Source organism: Chamaea fasciata, unplaced genomic scaffold (genome assembly GCF_029207755.1).
Source record: "Chamaea fasciata isolate MVZ Bird 193981 ecotype frontalis unplaced genomic scaffold, bChaFas1.0.hap1 SCAF_4, whole genome shotgun sequence".
Taxonomy (NCBI): Eukaryota; Metazoa; Chordata; class Aves; order Passeriformes; family Sylviidae; genus Chamaea; species Chamaea fasciata.
In genome coordinates, this window is record NW_027094089.1 from 13,502,777 (window position 1) to 13,522,025 (window position 19,249).

Consider the following 19,249-nt stretch of genomic DNA (forward strand, 5'->3'; position numbering starts at 1 on the left):
AGAGGGGAGGTAGAAAAAGTAATAGTGAGGTTTATTAAGGGCTTAGCAGATGTGACAAAGTGCTGGGTTCCCACCAAAGGCCATTCCCAAATTTGCCAGCAGAATATAATGTGATCTCAAGTCTGGTTCAACAAACACAGGAGCAGGAAGACTGTGCTGCTGGAACAACCTGTCACTGACTTCCTGCACTTTGCAGAAGTCAACCATGGTTCAGCAGCTTCCCCTGAATATATGTGTTGGGATCTTTCCAGAGGTGAGTAACATTGCCTCCTCTAAACACATTTCTGAGATCCAAACCAAAGAAACCCCCCCAAAAAACCCAGCACCCTTTCTGAAGGCCTCTAAACAGAATAGCATTTGAGGTTGTGGTATTTTGTTCAAATAACAACCTATACAGGAATCTGGATTATTTAAAAATAATTACTTAATTCAACACCAAACCTTTGTGTGTTATGAATTGTTCAGTTGGGTTGGCTGAGTCATGCCTAAGGTTCATTCCCAGGTCATAATTAAAAATATTACCAGTGAGGGAAACGTTTATGATGCTATAAGTGCCAAGATAAGACAAACTAAAAAGTAATAAAGGAAAGAGTTCAGAAAGCCACTTAAAAAGAGAAGTGGATGAGGATAGAACTGATCCCCCAGCAATGGCAAAGCTGGGTTCTTAGGTTATTGCCCCTATTACTTTCTCCATTCCCACTGAAACACTCCCATCAGCAATATCCTGTCATTAGATTTAGCGATGGCATCTCCAAGGACAGAGGAACAGTCATGTGCAGGATTGGCTGTATCAGTATCCCTTCTCTCTGGGATTACACTAGTTGTATCCTAGCCTCTAGGAAAGAGGATGATTGATGTATAACAGTAGAGGAAGGAAGAGGGGGACTATTGGGAAGAGCAGAAGATAGCAAAATCTGGTGCCCAACATGAAACACTTAAGCCCTAAACTTCTGGGTGGATATGATCCTACCCTGCAGCATTGCTATTTTTTTGCCACAGAATTAAAAAGAAGGACTTTTCCTGGTGTCACTGCAGGCCATAGAGGATAAATCCAAATGACAGGGCTTAAGTTATGAATATGGGGAATTAGAGATGAGAAGTAAAGCAGCTTATAATGACGCTCCCTTTTGCTCTTTGGATCGCAATCTTCAGTATTGATTTTGAAATGCCCTGTCTTCATCTTAACAACTCCTCGAAAATGCAGCTTGAGAGTTTCTTCATGTTGAAGCCTCTTCAGTATGATTTGATAATGATAAAAAGAGAACATAAAAGATTTTTGCATCAAGTATTATGATATTCATTCATTCCCTTGTTTTCGAAGAGCAACCACTGACCTGCTGGGATGGTGTTGAGAGAGAGATTTTAATTAACTTCCTTATGAGGACAGCCAGTGTTCAACTCAGAGCCTCCATTCCCAATAGTGTCAGTGCAGGGAGACATGGGTGCCTTGACAACGCCTCATTCTAAACATTCTAACAGTCATCTAAAGTCCAATCACAGGAGTGGCCTGCAAAAATCCTGCAACAGCTCCGACCTTGCAGCAGCAGGCAACGCAAAGTTTGTAGAAAGTGGTTACTACCTCCTCGTCATCTTGTTCACACAGATTTCAGACAGCCTCAGGATACTCACACAAGCCTTTCCCCACAACACTATAGACAACACAAGCATCCATATTCAAATGGAAACTTTTGTTTTTTGTTGACCTATACATGATACGGGAAAAGAACGAGCAGCTCAGTGAGTACTGAGAAATACATAGGGTTGTCAAGGTTAATTTTATCATCTATTCTGACCCCAGCTTTGAGGTGAAACAAACACATTTCCCACTCAGTTGCAAAACATTTTGATCTCTTTTTGAAATGCTTAACATCTACTACCAAAATAGCCAAGATGGGCATCTTTGGTGGGCATCTTTGGACAAAACACTAGGCCACATCCCTCACAGCTTTTTCCTGTTTGCTTTCAGTGTTGTAGGGGTGGAGTCTAACTCCTTCCAAAAAGTGAGTGAAATAACTACTGTGTCAAATAACTTACCTCCTTGGAGAGATAAGGCTGAGAAGGAAAACTAAGGTGAAATAACTTGGCTGAGTTTGTACAGGAGATCAGTGCTGGAGAATGAGAGTCAATTTCCTGGCCTCCTACTCCAATACTCAGCTGCTAGTTTGATCCTGCTGTCTTCCAAAAATGAACTTCACTACTCGAGGACAGTCTGAGGTTTCCTGTGGATTTTCACTTTCCTCTCTGTGTTTTTCCTCAACAAAAGAAAAGCCATTAATATTCAATAAGACCTGCATGTAAGATGCAGTTGCTTAAATGGTTTTGCACTTAACAGCCTCCAGTTGTAGAGTAAATCGATGACACTTAAAACATGCCCAGGAGCCATAGCAGAATGATCCTATTACAGCACTGCCTTAGTAACGTTGTGTTAGTTAAGGTTATGTTGGCTGGTTCTGAGGGTTTATAACCCAGCTGTGAATATATTCTCCAGGCTGGGACCAGTTGCCAAGGGGATTTATTCCTGCAGTGAATCATACGGCCTTTTCGGTTGGGTTTTTTTTTTATTTTCCAGCTACTTTAGATCACAATTTTGTCTGTTTCTTTTTAAGATACAACATAAAAAGAAAAAGAATAAAATACCCCTCTGTCATGAGGCTAGTAGGAGCTGTACTATATTCCAAGTTAGAGCTAACCTACCTCAGGCAATCCCTACCCCATGACAATATCCAAGTACTCCTCAGTCTTTAACATGAAGGATATCAGTGCTGCTTTCACTGCTTTCTTTACAAGAGAGCTGAGGTTTTGCAGGAATCTTATCATGATTGGTTGTGTGGGAAACCTGTGACAGACTGAACATCTCTGAAGGGTGAGCTGACTCCACAGGCACTGAATCTCTTCTTTTTCCATCTGTTTTAAAGACTTTCAAATACAGCTTGAATGATTTCTCCCTTGCATAAGGGATTTTTTTTTTCTTCTACAAAGACCACTTTTATTACAGTTCTATTTGACAAAGCTTTCTGAGTAGGTTCCAGGAGGTAATGTTTTAAAAACCGATTTGACTTGTATAAGGAGACTTTAAACCCAAGGTACACATGAATCTACTGTCTCTTACCAACCAAACTCACGACAAAGAACAAGAAACCCATGAAGTGGGATACAGTAGGGAGTAAAAGGATAAAGAACAAAGGCCTATTTGGATGGAGCAATGCAAAATGTTCCTGTCACCACCGTCAACTCAACAGCAGAACAAGCTCCCCAAGAGCTGGAACTGATGGAAAATTTAACTGAATATATTTTCCATGTATAACCAGTGTCAGAACCAAGTATTTGCTGAATGCAAAGCAAACATAATGGGTACAATTCCAGACAGATGACCTGCTGAAACATGGGGCCTGAATTTCACTGTTTTGACATTGACTCTGGTACAATGTCAGTAAAAGGAGGGTGCAACTTACCACCATTCTGCTTGGGTTGCATTTTGCACCTATGCTGACTGAGACAGGCGTGAAGTGCTCCACAAAGCTTCAAGCACAGCACTCCAACCAACAAGGCAGGTCCTGTTCTCCATCTGCCACCCTCCACAAAGCCTTTGCACTTCCCTTCCACCTCACAGCTCTCAGCAGCTCTGAGTGGGCTGCTCAGTTTGCATGAACCTCAGAGGACATGGGATCTGGATTCACATGGCATCTGTCATCTAAAAGGTGACTGACTGAGGCTGACCCTGCTGTGGTGTCTTCACATGCTGGATACTGCTAAGGGGAAATGGGAACAGGACAGAGTGGGAAAGGCAGCAGAGGTGGGGCTGTCCAGCCTGGAGAAGAGAAACTTTTGTGGAGACCTTGTAGCAACATTCCAGTATGTGAGGGGGGCCCCGAGGGAGGCTGGACTGGGGCTCTTCATCAGGAGAGCAGTGATAGGACATGGAATAAAGGATACAGGTCATAAAAGGAGAAATTTAGGTTTGATATCAGGAAGAAAATTTTTACTGTGAGGGTGGTGAGACACTGGCACAAGTTGCCCAGGAAGGTTGCCCTAACCCTGGCAGTTCTTAAAGCCAGGTTGGACAAGGCCTTGAGCAACCTAGTCTGGTGGGAGATATCCCTGTCCATGACAGGGACAGCTGGAACTGGATGGTCTCTAAGATCCATTCCAAGACCTTAACATTCTACAATTCTGTGATTCCATGAGAAGCAGCCAGAATATCAGAGAAAGGTAAGGAAAATGGCTTTTCCTATATCATTATCAAATAGACAAGCCTAAATCTTCACCTAGGCCTTTTCCTCATCAATCTGCATGTTGTTCCTGCCTTGGCTGAGTCTCCTGACAGCAGGTAAGCTGCTAAACCAGAGGGTATGAGATGACTCTTTCCCTCCCCATGCATGCAGAGAGATCAATGAAAAGAACAAAATTGTTATTAATTCTCCCTGGGATTCCAAAGCCTAAGTTCCACAACACAGCATTTTCTTCATCTGCTTTAACTTTCTTTTAACACACTGGTGCATGTTTGCCTTTGAGGAGTATAAATGACCCTTTCAAATTCAGAATTTGAGGCTGGGGATGACAACTGATAACAATAATATTTTTCATGTGAGCAACACTTTTCATTCAGAGGGCTCTGAAATTGCTTTTCGAAATAGTGTGGCTTCCCTTCATCCAGCACCAAAATGAACCTACCTCCAAGGTGGAACAAAGTACCCATCAATGCAAGGTGGCAGTACACAGCAATTTAGGGCAGGAAGTCAAGAATTGTATGTCCCACTGAAGGCAGAGGGTCAAGTGAAGTTGGCAGAAAGCATATCCTGAATGAGAGCCTGGTGATGAACATCACCAGCCCCAACTCAGGAGGGAAAGTGCCATGGGATCATCACTCACTAGAAAAGGTCAGAGCTCCAATCTTTATGTCTTGAACATGGGCAGGGCACTGTGTTCATGCACACATTCAGAAGTGCCTCAAAAGAAAAAGAAAAAAGGCAATTTGTCGAACTGCACTTCTGAAGCCTTTGCTGCAACAAAAAGAAAGGGTACTATGTATTTTTGGTCTCCCTTTTCTTGTAGAAAGGAAAGATTCTATTGAACTTCAGTCTACACTGTGCTACACTTTACAGGAAACCCAACCCACTCTGAAATTAATATGAACAGTAAGAGGAGACCACAAGGTGGAAAACTCTTGAAGTGAGTACAAAACTATTCATAAAATGAGTGAGAAAAGGACATAGGTGATTGTAAAAGGTCATTAGAAATGTCAGCTTACAAATGGCATTGTGTGAAGAGAGGTGTAACCCCCTGCAAGACAAACCTACCACAGTTGAAGGTGCGGAGGACACCCATAACCTCAATCTCTTTTGTTCAGAGGTTTACATTTAGGCAATTTCTTTCATAATATTATCACTCCAAAACTTACATGAATCCAAAGAATGGAGACTAATCCACTCAACTTCCACTTCACAACTGCTTCAATTCCTCCCAACGAATGAATGAAACGAAAAAATTTTCCCAGCCACCAGGAATGCAGATGCTCAGCAGCAGATCCAGCAATTACCTGGACACAACTGCTGTATGAAATTGAGAGGTCCTGAGAAGAGCCATATGGGGCAAGTGTTGTTCAAACACTTTCTGTCCCCAGACAGATCCCACTGACAGGATTCCAGCTTTTATAAAACATTTCTGAGATTAAATTTTCTGCATCATTTTGGTTCACCAAGTGAAACTTTTTTCCCCTTAGAGTACCACCAGCAGCAAGTGAATGGGTAGGCAAAGGCGATCCATCTTGCTAAGTACAACACCCGTATCATGGAAAGGTGAAACAACTCTGATGTGGCAGGAAGAACAAGATGCACAAGTACTGCATCATTGCATACATGCATGAGTATTTTGAACATTAAAAATTTAATTGGTTAGATGAGCATAATGACAGCGGTATAAGGATTGCTTTTAATAGGCACCAGAGCCAAAAGGGATGTGTTTATCAGTGGTGCTATATGTAACATTTCTATGAGTGCTCAATGACTGAAACACTTCCCTACAGTTCCAAGTTTTTTGTATGATCTTTTACCCTGCTTTATTAAATCAGCAAAGTATTTTTAAGAGCCCTTTACTGTCCAGATACCTCAGACATTTAACAGCCTCTCTCTTTGAATTTTACTTCTTGTTTTGGGTCTTTATAACCTGTGAAGAATCCAATGATTTTTTCAGAGATTCAAACTCTGGCATAATTGTGGGTACAGGAGATGGTGGACAACATACCCTCACTCCTACAATTCTCTCCTCCTGCTTCATTCCACCCATGTTATTCCAAGTTATCCAATGCCTTCACTTATTTTTATTACTCTCGTTTCTTTTAGAAGAGAGAAACATTACCTGAGAGGGTGTGATCCAGATTTGCTCAGATGAAGTACAGGAGCCTTTGCACTCCTTCATTTCACACCTCAGTGCATTTCTTGCTAACAACTGAAAAAATACAAGGGACAGCCAGCAAGGCTAAGGCAGATTCTCCAAAATTTGGTCTCAGTCCTCTGCTACACCCTAGGCAGATATTACAGTGCTGGCTGCCAAAGGAACTTAGCTCTGATACAATTCAGCCCAGTTAGCTATTTAAAGAGGTGGGTTTATTTATACACCCTCCTCCCCTACAAACTCCCACCCTGTTTTTTTTAAGATGGGAAATTATCAGTAGCCCTGAACATATAAAATTTGACAGCAGCTTACCAGACAATTTGTGTTGGTCCCTTCATCATTGCTGTTATTTTTATTCTGCCATAAATTCCTTCAACCATTAAACAGTTGTTGTTATTCCCACAACAACTTTGGCAAAGATCAAAATAGCATGGCAGCTTTGCTCCAATTTTCTACGGCTACCATCCAGGTAATGAAGACCCAGATGGAGACAAAAGATGTTTTTCTTTCCTTTTATGTCCTAAAGGATTTTGTCCTGGAATTCAACAGAATCAGTGAAAACATTTTAAAAAGTAATTAAGGTGGACTTTGTGGGGTGAGAAGGTTGTGGAGATCGGTTTAAGTCCAGTACTCAAGTCACTGTGCTTTTGCTGAAACAATGATGACATCAATGGATAGCACTGCCTCGCCTTTTTAAAAAGAACCTGTAACTGCTAGGGAAACAAGAATAATTATGAATTAAACTACAGTTTACTCTCAGCAGATCTCTGGTGACAGAAAGCTCTGCTCCAACATATATATATATATGTCTGCAAACCCCAGTCCAGTGACTTGGAGAGAGGTTTGACTTCTCACAATCGCTTTGCACAAGATGAACATCACTGCATGTGTCACCTCAACAGTGCAGTGTTTTCTTCACGGAATCCATAAATCCTCAAAAAGGGGTGCTTGATTTAGGTTCTACTTGGTGCAACTGAAGTCCAAGGGAGATAAGCTCCTGCTCAGTCTCACCAGCTCTTGAATCCTGCTGCAACCAGGATCTTAAAACGGATCTTTAAATCCTATCCTTGCAAGGACTGCACATACACTAGATTATACTGGAATCTGCTTCAGTTTGAAAAGAAAAAATAAATTAGCAAAAAAAACAAAAAAAAAAAACAACAAACAAACAAAGTCAGAGAGAGATTATTTAATCCCTAACACTGTGTTCAACCTTTCTAAAGATTCAAAATCTCATGAGGCTTCAGGGGAAAGGAGGACACTCAGATGAGGCTGAAGCAGCACACAGGGGAAGCTGCCTATTTCATTTCTGGAACATGGGGCATGTGCATCTATTTTTAGCTTTGAATTGAGCTCCTCTGCCTTCTGCCAGAAGTCCTGAGCCCTGTGCTGGTGCAATGAAAGCAGTGGCTCAGCCATTCTCTAATAGCTTTTACTTCTTAATAAAGAGCAGCACTTAGGCAAAGGATGAGGTTACTGTCGGAGGGGTCATGATTAATAATGATTAATCTGATCCTTGCCAACATGAACTGGATCCACCATTCACTACATAATTACTCTGCAGCATGGATACCATTTCCAGAGGAGGCATAATTTTGTCATAATAAAGCCAAGACCAAATACACGGAAGGAAAAGGGGATCTGACTTCTCAGTAACACTTGATCCCACAGGAACCACCAAAACATTAAGTAAAGAGGGGAAAAAAAAACAAACACCAAAAAAACCCAGCAACAACTGTAAATCAAAGGATAAGAGTAGTTAAACACTGATAAATCACTCACCTTTTAGGAGAACCAGTGGAAAGCAAATAAAACTAAACCTTCAGAAGGCAGAGCTGCACGTACTGAGGATATGGAGCACTCTGCTACTTCTGGCTCTTAACCTTATATATAACCCTAATATGCACATTATTTGCCCACCCACACATTTCCCTCCTGTTCTTAAATTACATTTCTGTTTTCCTCAGAAAGCATACAGATGAAATTGCTCCCTGGGAAACATCTTTCCATCTTTGTGTTAGTATGCTACTTAGCACAAGGAAATGCTGGTCCAGGATGGTCATTCTCAAAAAACAATGCACCTCAAATGATAAGCAACATTATAACTTCATAACATTATGGCAAAGCATAAACTAATGGGAATCTAATAAGCACTCCTAAGGGCATAAACGAATCTTACAATTACAGCAGGATGCTTGTGGTGCAGAGACTTGGTTCTGGGCCTCAAAGCATGGATAAATTTTACTCCCACAAAGCACACAAACAACAAGCAATGGTGCCAAAGGCAGGCAAGGAAATAAGTGCTTTACTGGCAAGAGGTGGTCTTATCTGGGGACTCCTCTCAGTCATCCTGCTTCACTGACCCAAAGCTTCCTAGAGACCATCCACCGGGGATGCTACACTAGTTCTTCAGTGCACTCAACTCTACTCCCTTTGAGGTTTTCAAAGCTTTTGTGGTATTTATATTGCACTGTTTACCGTTCCATGTCATCATGCAAGGTGGCCACAGAACTGGGAGGCCACAGAACACAGACCACCAGTCCCTCTCCTGGTCTGATGCAAATTCAACAGGAAGGTTGGGTTGCTTGTGCCTGTTGTGAAATCCCAGCCCTGCATAAGCCTGTTCGGACTTCTGCCCTTGACAGGTCCAGATTTTACACATTGGTGACTTGCACCATGAAAAATACCATGCAGATAGTTGGTGTCTTTGACTTACAAACTCATGGAAGCAGGGTTCAGGTCAAGGAAGTGCCATTGTTTCTACAGGCATCCTGGAGAACCACAGCATCACAAAATATTCTGAGCTGGAAGGGACCCACTAAGATCATCAAGTGCAAGTCATAGACCTGCACAGACACCTCAACAATCCCCCCCATGCATCCCTGAAAGTGATGTCCAAGTGCTCCTGGAGCTCTGGCAGGTTTGGTGCTGTGACCATTCCCTGGGGAGCCTGTTCAGTGCCCCAGTATCCTCTAGGAAAAGAACCTTCTCCTGATATCCAACTCAAACATCCTCTGATTCAGTTTCATGCTGTTTCCTCAAGTCCTGTCTGCTCACTACAGTGAAGAGAGCAATGTCTGCCACTCTTCCCCTCACAAGAAACTTGTAACTTCAATGAGGTCTCCCCTCAGTCTCCTCTTCTCCAGGCTGAAGTAAGAAATGTCAGTAAATTAAATCCTTGGCAATGAGGTTATGAATTGGTTCACCTGGGGATTTTTCCTAGTGGGGCAGTGTGTTTAGGATTTTTTGCCAGTTTCCAAATTGACTTGAAGGAATGAAAGAAAAATAAACTCTTTGCAAAGCACAACCTTTCACAAAAATTTCAGCTGAAAAGTAGTTGGTGACTTCAAAACCAAACTAAATAGCTAATGGTATAAAAACCACATGCCTATTTATGTATACATTTATGCAAATTAAAACTACGCTGCATTTTCACAAAATTTTACAGAGGCACCGGAGTGAAACACAAAGCAGAGTGGGGGAAAAAAAAAAAAAAAAAAAAAAAAAAAGGAAAAGGCCCCAACAACAATAACAATAATGAAGGTAAATCTTTAAAATCTGCGACAGGGTGCAGGAGGTGGGAATAGAGCTCTGCAAACAAAGCTAAATCCAGTGCACTGTTTTTCCCCTTCACAAAGTGAAACAAGCTGTTCCTAAAAATAATGCTTCCTTGGTTTTCTGGCAATTAGTGTCCTGGAACATTAGCCTACAATCATCAGCAAGTGTTTGGCTTTCCCAGCCAATGTCACCGTAGAAGTCTGTGTTTATCTACAAGGCCCAGGGGACAATTTATAAGCTGAGCTGAGGTCCTGCATTCGCAGACAAATGTTCCACACTGCCACCCACCCTCCTGTACTAATTTCCTCCCCATCTACCTCCTATCCCCTGAAATATAGACAGGACCCTGAAAGGGACATGACGAATGAGCTTTACAGCCTCTGAAGCAAGCACTTGCTCAATAGTTTATGTTGATAAAGCAAATAAAGAGGTACGGATATGGTCAACACATCATCAGGAACCAAAAATTAGATTTCAGGAAGTAACTGAATGCAAAAAATATTTTATCACTGTTCCAGAACACATCAAAGGGAATGGGATATGTTTTCCCCTCTGAAAACTGTTGCTCACACTCTAATTGAAATATTGTAATTTGTGAATTTGAGGTCTACTACCCAGTTTGTTAGAGATAGTGCTTTGTAAAACCTCTCTTCAATCAAGATGTTCCAACTTTTTTTCTAATCTGTGTTACCAGTGCTTTAACAGTGTTCTGGTCCTCTTGTAAACTAAAAGTGATTTAACCAGAGTACATCAAAATACAAAAGACTAAGATTAGTAAGAGTGTTTATTTTTAAATTAATTTTCCCCTGATGTATTAGAACCTCAAAATGAGAACATTAAACTTGCATTTGAGAGAATGGGAAGCTAGTCTTTTAAAGAAAAGTAATATGAATCTTTGTCTTGATGGTAAACTGACGATATAGCTCATGACAATTAATTTGCTAATTTGAAAATTCTAATAAAAGCAACCAAGCAAATCAATTAAAGACTCAATTCTAGAAAGAATTTGTAAGAGTGACCAGCATTCCTCACAACAGAGAATACTTCACAATAGGTACATGGATGGATGGATAGGTTTATAGATAAGACAGATCTGTTCTCAGACCTCAAACATTAACAAATCAAGGCTTACAGGCATTGTTATTAATTAAAGTTGAGGAGTATGCATGTTGAAGATGAAAAACACCTTTCTTCCTGAGAATTCATCTCTTTTCCCTTCAGGAAACTATTAACAGTTTCTGGAGCTTCATGGACACAGTTTGAATCTGCCTCAGGTCTAAACCCAGACCCAGGTTGTCCACAAGATACATTAGAGAGCAAAGTTATTTTATAAAGAGACCAACTGCCTCACTCTGCCACATTTAACATTGGGTGACCTGATTTTATAAAATGTTTATGCTCAAATCAAATTTTTTTTTTATCTTTGGAAAGAATGATCTCCAGATTCAAACTTAACTTTAGCTATAAAGACAGGAGGCCATAAGAAATACAAAAAAATTGTCAGGGATGAACTTGGCTAGTCTGAATAAATTCCAAGTGGCATGGGGAAGGAAGAGACCACCAGCTGGCTGTTATTCCAAGCATAGTCCATCTCACTTGCAATTACTGAACCCTACCAGCGATCCCACCAATGTCAATTTGACCAGTTTTAGAGTAAGGGGCCATTCATTCCAAGTAACGAATATTGAAACCTGGCCATCGGTTTTTGAACAAATGAGGAACCCCAATAAAAATGTCCTTGTGATGGTGTCACTTCAGAACAAAAACATGCAATGAACTGCCACCCATCCAGGCAGCTACAGTAGGAGACCAAAGGTTGCATGCATTTAGCCAGCAAGGAAATGCAATATTCTTTAAGACAGGCATTGCCTGGAGTGGATTTTTATAAAGAAACAGAATTCATGAATAAATAAACCAGATGGGAACAAGCCAGGCTAGGGCATTAACATCTCCTAGCGCAATGAACCCTCAATCTTGCTTGAGGGTTTTTCTACAAATAACAAACACACAAACATTAATGTTGTACCATTGTCAATCATGACAAGGACTCTGTTTGTGTCCAGGAACTCTGAAATGCAACAACACAGATCAAATGCACCACATGTTAAGACATTCTTAGATTTCACCAGTTAAGGTACATATTGACTGACCTGATCTGAGTCTTTCACTTGAGAATTTTTCCCTTTTCTGCAACCACAACTCATAAGCAGTTTTGCATCTCCAGTGACTTTTCCCTATAAGAGATAAGGAAGGAAAAACATCAGCACATCTGAACCACTGAAGACCAAGAGACTTGTACTTGTGATCAAGAGCAGGGGAAGCCTGTGGACTCTTCCTGTGTTGCTGGAAGGTTCTCTTTCACAGAAGGGGAGCTCTCAAACTGCCAAGAAGACTTCCCCAAAGGATGTCACAACATTAGGGAAGTCACACAGAGGAAGAAGGAAAGCAAGGTGTGTGGAAAAAGATAAAGTGTTTCTGAAAAGAAACACTTTATTTTAACCCATGGCTTCCATGCACTTGCATGAATAGGAACATGTCTAGCATGCTCACAGTACAAATACCAAAGTGCAGTGACTTGAGTAAAAGCTCATACACTACTTTTTCTGTTCAGCTTTACCAAGTTAATTCCTACTTGCTTCTAATGTCCTCAAATTTGGTGAAATAAAGTCTTTAGGAAAGACTTGCTCTCAGTAGAACTATGGGTCCACATCATCCCTGGTAAGAATCCAAGTGCACACTCTCACCTAACACTGCTGGTACAGACACTGCAATGTCTGTGACACAGAAACATAGAATGTTTGGGTTGAAAGGGACCTTAGAAATCACCCGATTCCACCCCCTGCCATGGGCAGGCACATATTCCCCATGACCAGGTTGCTCCAAGCCCTGTCTAACCTGACTTTGGACACTTCCAAGGATTGATGCTCAAACCAACAGAGATTTGCACAGAAAGAGAGTCCACTAACTCTCCTTTTATCTGTAACCAACAGTCTCAGAGTGAAGCTGAGCTCAGACGTCTTTATTTTTCTTGAAAACCAATCAGACTGACTGAGTGTGATCCCAGCAGCAAGGCTCCTCATGTTAACAGGGTTCTTTTCTGAGGGTTATTTGGGTCACTTTGGTTCTTCACCGAAGTATTTTTGTTGCTTATCAAACCTGGACATCTTGATAAATCACCATGGCAGAAAGGAGTTGGGATTCCAGACTTGGTCAAAATGCTACTTGAATTTAAACTGCATGGAGTCAAAAAGAGCCAGTGAGTCCTCACAAACGTATCACAATTACTTGTTTTTCCATAGACATGCACACAAAGACACCATCTACTTTTAGACTTTTCTGTCCCTAGCTGAAAAATAAACACTTTTGGCATCTGCTGGGGAACAGAGGGAGAATCTGCTCATGAGCAGTCATGAACAGTCATGAGATTTCAGAGGATTAATTTATATAGAAAAGGAGATCCCAACACTGTTAGTGAGTTTAGCCAAGTGGAAGTGCTCTGCCCTTAAGGATGAGGAAGGAAATGGAATTGCAGCCATTGCTCAATGTCAGGGCACAAGCAGAGAGATGACTCTTGGTGGCAGGAAATTAAAAACAGATACCTTGGGAGAGCCTGCAACCTGCCAGGTGTGGGGACATCTCTTACTTGGTGAGCTCAGCATGTCCCAAGTTCCAGCAAGGTCAGATAATGTGCAGAAATAATATTTTCTCTCCTACCAAAAGAGAAGCTGGGAAAAAACTAAGACACTGAAAAGGCTGTACTGATACCTAACCTGATAACTACACAAAATGTCTCATGTTTGGACTGCTGAATACAAACTGTCAGACTCTGAGGTGTTCAGGGGACTACTTCCAACTGGCCTCCTCTGCCTGTGACTCTCATTTGTCAAAGGTGTTTTACTCTTTCCTGGCTACTACAATCCTTCAACAACTGGTCTGTAATCTATTAAAGTCTTTTTTTTTTTCCTCAAAAAGAAGTCAAACGATAAGTTAAAGCAAGTGTATTAAAATACTATGTTAGAGACAAAATTGAGGCACAGGGAGGGACCCCTTTTCCTAACTACAGAGTACCTTACAGAAACCCCACAGCATACGAGGAAAGTTGAAGCTATAGAAAGACCTAGGAGAGACTCACACATTTCCCAAAAGGCTACTGGATACCTTGGGGTGATTATAGCATTAATGTACACTTGTGGTTAAGAAAGTATACCCACATATGTCTCGTTGATTCTCAGCTTGTCCCACTGTCTCCCATTTTCAGACCCTTCTATGGCTCTAATGCCACCTGAGCTCATGGCAAACCATGACCATGTTCTCCTATTCAAATGGAAGTATCACCAGTTTCATTTAACAGAGAGAAATCACAAGATGTTGCCCATAACCACCTGAAAAATAAAGAGTACAAGGGAAATGTGATGTGAACCCAAAACTTGAGAGTTTCTTTCTTATCCTCTGACAGTACAAGAATGAACAGGCTTTTCAATTCCCTAAGAAAACCCAAATGAAAGTAATGCACTGGATAAATAATCCCACCTCCTTTTTCAACTGCAGATGCATCTATCTTAATGCATATTGGATGAATGAGCTACTACCTCCATCTTATTTTAGGAAAGATCCTTATGAGCAGATGCTTAATTTGCAGATAGGTGTCTAACATTAGGCAGCTAAGTTGAAAGGCAAAAAGGGAAAAAAAAAAAAAAAGCATATGGACTACATTTGCAGCCAGTCGCAACTCTGTTCCAGAGCAGATGGAGGCCTTGTCATTCAGGGGTTTCCTCACATACACCAAGCAGTTCAGTGGGGATAGGGAAAGGGGCTTCTGTTTGGATGCTTCTGTCTGGAACCAGATTAGAGGAAAGCACTCTTTTCCACAGCACACGCCTTGTGTTACATTAAACATGCATGTGCAACTTCAGCTTTTATTCAGTGATCTGAAACAGAGCCCTCCAGGGTGCTAAGGGTTAGTGAGTTTCTGTTTGTTTATCTCTATGTTATTTTACAGTTTCTGGTACCCAAGGAGTTTGTTAAGAAATTAAAACACCTCTCTGGGGCTGTCCTACTGTGGTTGTTGCCTCCTAATATTTCCTTCCTTTCTTTGTCTGGCAACGTTTGATGCTCACAGGGGAAGGACAGAACACCACAAAGAGAGGAGCTTCATCTGACTGGGTATAGATGTTTGGTCTTAGTTCATGGAGAATAATTTTTGTGTTTCCCAGCCTTTTAATAACATGAGGTGCTATTGTTTAGAAGCAGGTAGACTTGTTTAGAAGCACAAGGTTTTCCAACAGAAAAGATCGCTTTGCCTTCTGCTGGCTCACATCCACTGCCAGACATCACCCTTCCCAAGGCAAAAGAGCAAGAAGGTCGTTTGACATATGTCCTATTATCCCACCTCTTATAGGGAATCTGGCTGGCCTCACCCACCTCCTTGCACCATGGGCTCCAACAGTTGGCCAAAATTTGCTGAAAAATAAGAAAAACCATAATAATAGTAACAGGTTTAATTATCTCAGCCGCACGGGTGACAGGAGTTGAGCAGTTGCCAGTTTTAACAGCCTGTGGACGAGAAACATTGAACTGCATCACCCAGAAGTCAAATGAGGGTTGGTCACAACTCCCTTCACGCCAGCAGCTCCACAGGAGGCACAGGGCACGCACAAATCACTGCAGCATTGCCCAGAGCAATCCCATGTGGAGCTGCCAGCCCCATTTGAAGGAGTCAGACATGAGGCACATGGCACCGGCCAGCCTCCAGGGAGCTGCCAGGCTCTGTGCTCTGGTGTTGCTGGCTGGGATTAACAGTAGGATCCTGTCTTCCAAGCCTGTGCCTGGAAAGCTCAGCTCCAGAGGTGGGCTTGGCTTAGCAATGCGCTATGCACCTGCAGAAGCTGACAGGTCCAGCTGGGGTCCAACCTGCTTGGTTTTCATTAGCCTTTCTCTATTTTGAGTAACAGCAACTGAAAATACTAGAAGCAGCTTTTTGCCCAGGGAGCTGGTATAACCACTCAGTCAGGCACTGGAAACACCCAGGGAAGGCCTCTAGTCTGCCAGAGTCCAAAAAGCATTTGGACAAGGTTCTTAGCCACACAGTGTGATCCTTGGGACTGTCCTGTGCAGGGCCAGGAGTTGGACTCAATGATCCCTGTGAGTCACTTCCAATGTGGGGCATCATTCTTTGAGTCTATGTATAGCACTACAACAGCAAACTCTAAAAATCCCCATGGCTGCATAAATGCCATTAGGAAGAACAACACGTTCTGTGTTTGTTATGTTGTTTTTTTTGCTGTTCTGTCAGGGTGAGCCACACATTTTGAAGAACCAGTACCCAAGTGCCTGCAGTTGTAGAGTGGGAGAGAAGGGGGAAAAGGAAGGGAAATGAGAACTGAATCCAAGGTGGAGGCAAGCAGCAGTACAACAGACAGCTGGTGTTTGGGTGGTGGTAAATCACCCTGAAATGAGCCTCTTCCCTCAGCTCAATGAGGCCTAAACAACAAAGGAAGGCACAGCTTGCAGCCGGACAGCCTGCTAGCCAACCACAGACACACATGACAGCTTCATTCAGGAGCCCAGAGTCAATACAAAGGCTCCGAAATCAATCCGACATCCTGCGACCTCAAACAATGCGCCAAATCTTCTCAGAATTGGAGCCCCAAATGAGGGGGAGCAGCATTCAAGGGAGATCAAAACGCAGGGCTGGCATTGAAAGGGACTAAAAAGGAGAAGAATGTTCCCAGTTTATTAATGGTGAGGTCTGGCCGGCTGCATCCCAGCCACCATAGGTTACGTTCATTAAAGGGCAGCGCTTTGCACATATTATGCAGAGCGCCCAGAGAGTATGTGTTGTGTGCGTGTGTCCACCAGCGTGCCCCTCACTTGCTAGAGACTGGGATGTGCCTTTCTGCTTAGCACTGTTGTCTCCATCAGAAATTCCTCCTGTGTGAACCGCCAACGGGTTTTTTTCCCACTTGAGTGACTGTATGGGCACAGATGCACACACCTATGCATGCTCTCTCTCACCCCTGAGCCTGAAAGCATAAAGGAACTAAGACCGACTCTTTCCAACCTAAAGAAAGAAAAAAAAAAAAAGAAAAAAAAAAAAAAAAAAAAAAAAAAAAAGGAAAAAAAAAGATAAAAAAAAAAGACAACATTTCACATCCCCTTCTCTCCTGGCCATCCTGGCCATACCTTCAGCTCACACACACACAATCTATTACAAAAGATCAAAGAATTATGCGATTGCCACTACTGCTGATGGAGTTGATTGCTCCATAAACCCCACTCCTACATGCCATAAAAGAGCTGGTCCCATAGCATACACAACAAATCCACAAAGGAGAGCAAAGGAAAAAAAAGAAAACCTGCTTCAGTCCCTGGAGTTGTCCCCTTCAGGCAGGATTGCCCCTGCTGGGGTAGTTTCATGTGCAGAATCTGTCTTGCAGCACTGCACAAAAATGGCACCCTTCCCCCTTCAGCAACAAAAAGGCCAAGCAAATCCTTTTTATCAGCTTCTCTTTGAAGGCAGGTGGAAAAGTATAATATAGACATGCACAGGAAAAAAAAGATAAATACCATTTGTAAAAGTACTGTTTGGATTTGCCTGTCCTAATTATCTTCTTTTCAGCTGCCACATTTGAAAGAATCAAACCTTGAAAGTTTTCTCCTTCTCAATGCACAGCCCAAGACGAAGGGCTTGCGAGAGGAGGTCAGACTTGAAAAATATTTCTTTTTTTTTGTGCTGAAATGTGAGTAGATAAAGAGAAAGGACGGAAATTTTCAAAGCTGTCTATGGGTCTTGATGCACATTTCCCAAGAGTTTTTACTGAAGACATGTCAAAGCCTGATCGCCTTTGCTTTTGATGTGTTATTCAGATATTCAGAGCAGACATGGCTGAGGAAGCAAGCAAGCTCTCTCAAATTTGGAGAATTTTAGACAAACAGAAACTGAAAATATTAAATGTTCCTTAGGATGCAGCAAGTCCCATGTATTTTATCTCAAAATTAGGGGAGAAAATTAGAAAAAATGTGCACACTCCATCCCTGGAAGTGTTCAAGGCCAGGTTGGATGGGGCTTTGAGCAACTTGATCTATTGGAAGGTGTCCCTGCCCAAGGCAGGAGGTTGAAACCAGATGATCTTTAAGGTCCCTTCCAACCCAAATTGTCCTGTGATTCTATGAAATGAATGTTAAGGGTCCACAAAAAAATCTTTATGCTTTTTCACACTTTATTCACATTGCCATGAGTCTACACTGTTATTGCCACCCACTTTGAAGTCCTTTCCTTAAAGACCACGAGCATGATCTCTATCTCCTCCTTAAAAAGATATCTCTAATTTTACTTTGTGATAATGTCATACAGATGCCAGAGGGTAACTGGGAAAACACAAGTGTGGCAGATGCAAAAAAGTTTTTTCAAGGTAGGATGGAAGGTCACCTCCAAGGGAAAGACAAGATGAGGTGATGTCCAAACCCAGGCAAGAAGACTGGAGCAGTCCTCACCTGGTTTATCAACAGTAAGGCAAAAACCTCTCCATTAGCATTCGTAGAAAGAGGAAAACTGCATCCAGTCTGGGCAAATGCCCAAATGCGTGCTAGTTGAGTGGCAGGAAATGATGGAGGCTGCAACAATTCCTAGCACTGCAGATGAAACAGAGTCTTCAGGGATCAAATGTAAAAAAGATTCAAGATTAGGGTTTTTTGTGAGACTAATAAAGTGGAGACTTTTTTTCAGATAACTACTGAGTCTAAATGTACAGTTTTCAAATTCAGGAAAACTGAGCCTTATTTGGATGAACTGCCTTCTTTTGTTTTGTTTTGTTTTATCTTGCCTTCTTTAAACTCTGCTATTTAAATAATTTAACAATCTATCTTAAATATTTCACCAATAAATCACAGGCTTGTGTTTCTATTTCACGTTAAAACTAATCAGTGGAGGAGTGCCTGAGCTGTAAGTTAAAATTCTGCTCCACCAAGCCAGTGATGCATAATCACTCTGCAGAATCTCTAGTGAATAAAAACTTCTCTGCAGAATTAATGCCATATAAAAAATTCTTTGTGCAGGCTTAAGGCACAGCTGTAGCCCAGGATCATCTGAATCCTGTCAACAGGACCAGGATTTCCAGAGCTAATTGGTGTGTAGTTTTCCCACCCTGGCAAGAAGAAGCATGGAGCTCTCTCAGACATGGGCACATCCAGATGGAGTCCCATCCACCAGTCAGGATGCTGATAATATGCACTGAGCTCCAAATGGTCCATGTGTATGATGATTATATTTGGATTCCATGCTTGCCCTCATCAAAGAGGAGCA

At 41.9% G+C, this 19,249-nt stretch overlaps 1 protein-coding gene across 3 annotated transcripts in view; it reads right to left on the bottom strand.

The window, feature by feature from the left end:
• Positions 1 to 19,249, bottom strand: part of SETBP1 (SET binding protein 1) — a 264,740-nt gene that overhangs the window by 200,812 nt on the left and 44,679 nt on the right. For 2 of the 3 annotated variants that reach the window (XM_066180875.1, XM_066180874.1), the window contains exon 3: positions 12,099 to 12,182. The exons of the other annotated variant lie outside the window; for it this stretch is intronic. In XM_066180875.1, the coding sequence (XP_066036972.1) occupies positions 12,099 to 12,182 (84 nt within the window). The remainder of the gene's footprint in view (positions 1 to 12,098; positions 12,183 to 19,249) is intronic. 3 annotated transcript variants of the gene reach the window in all.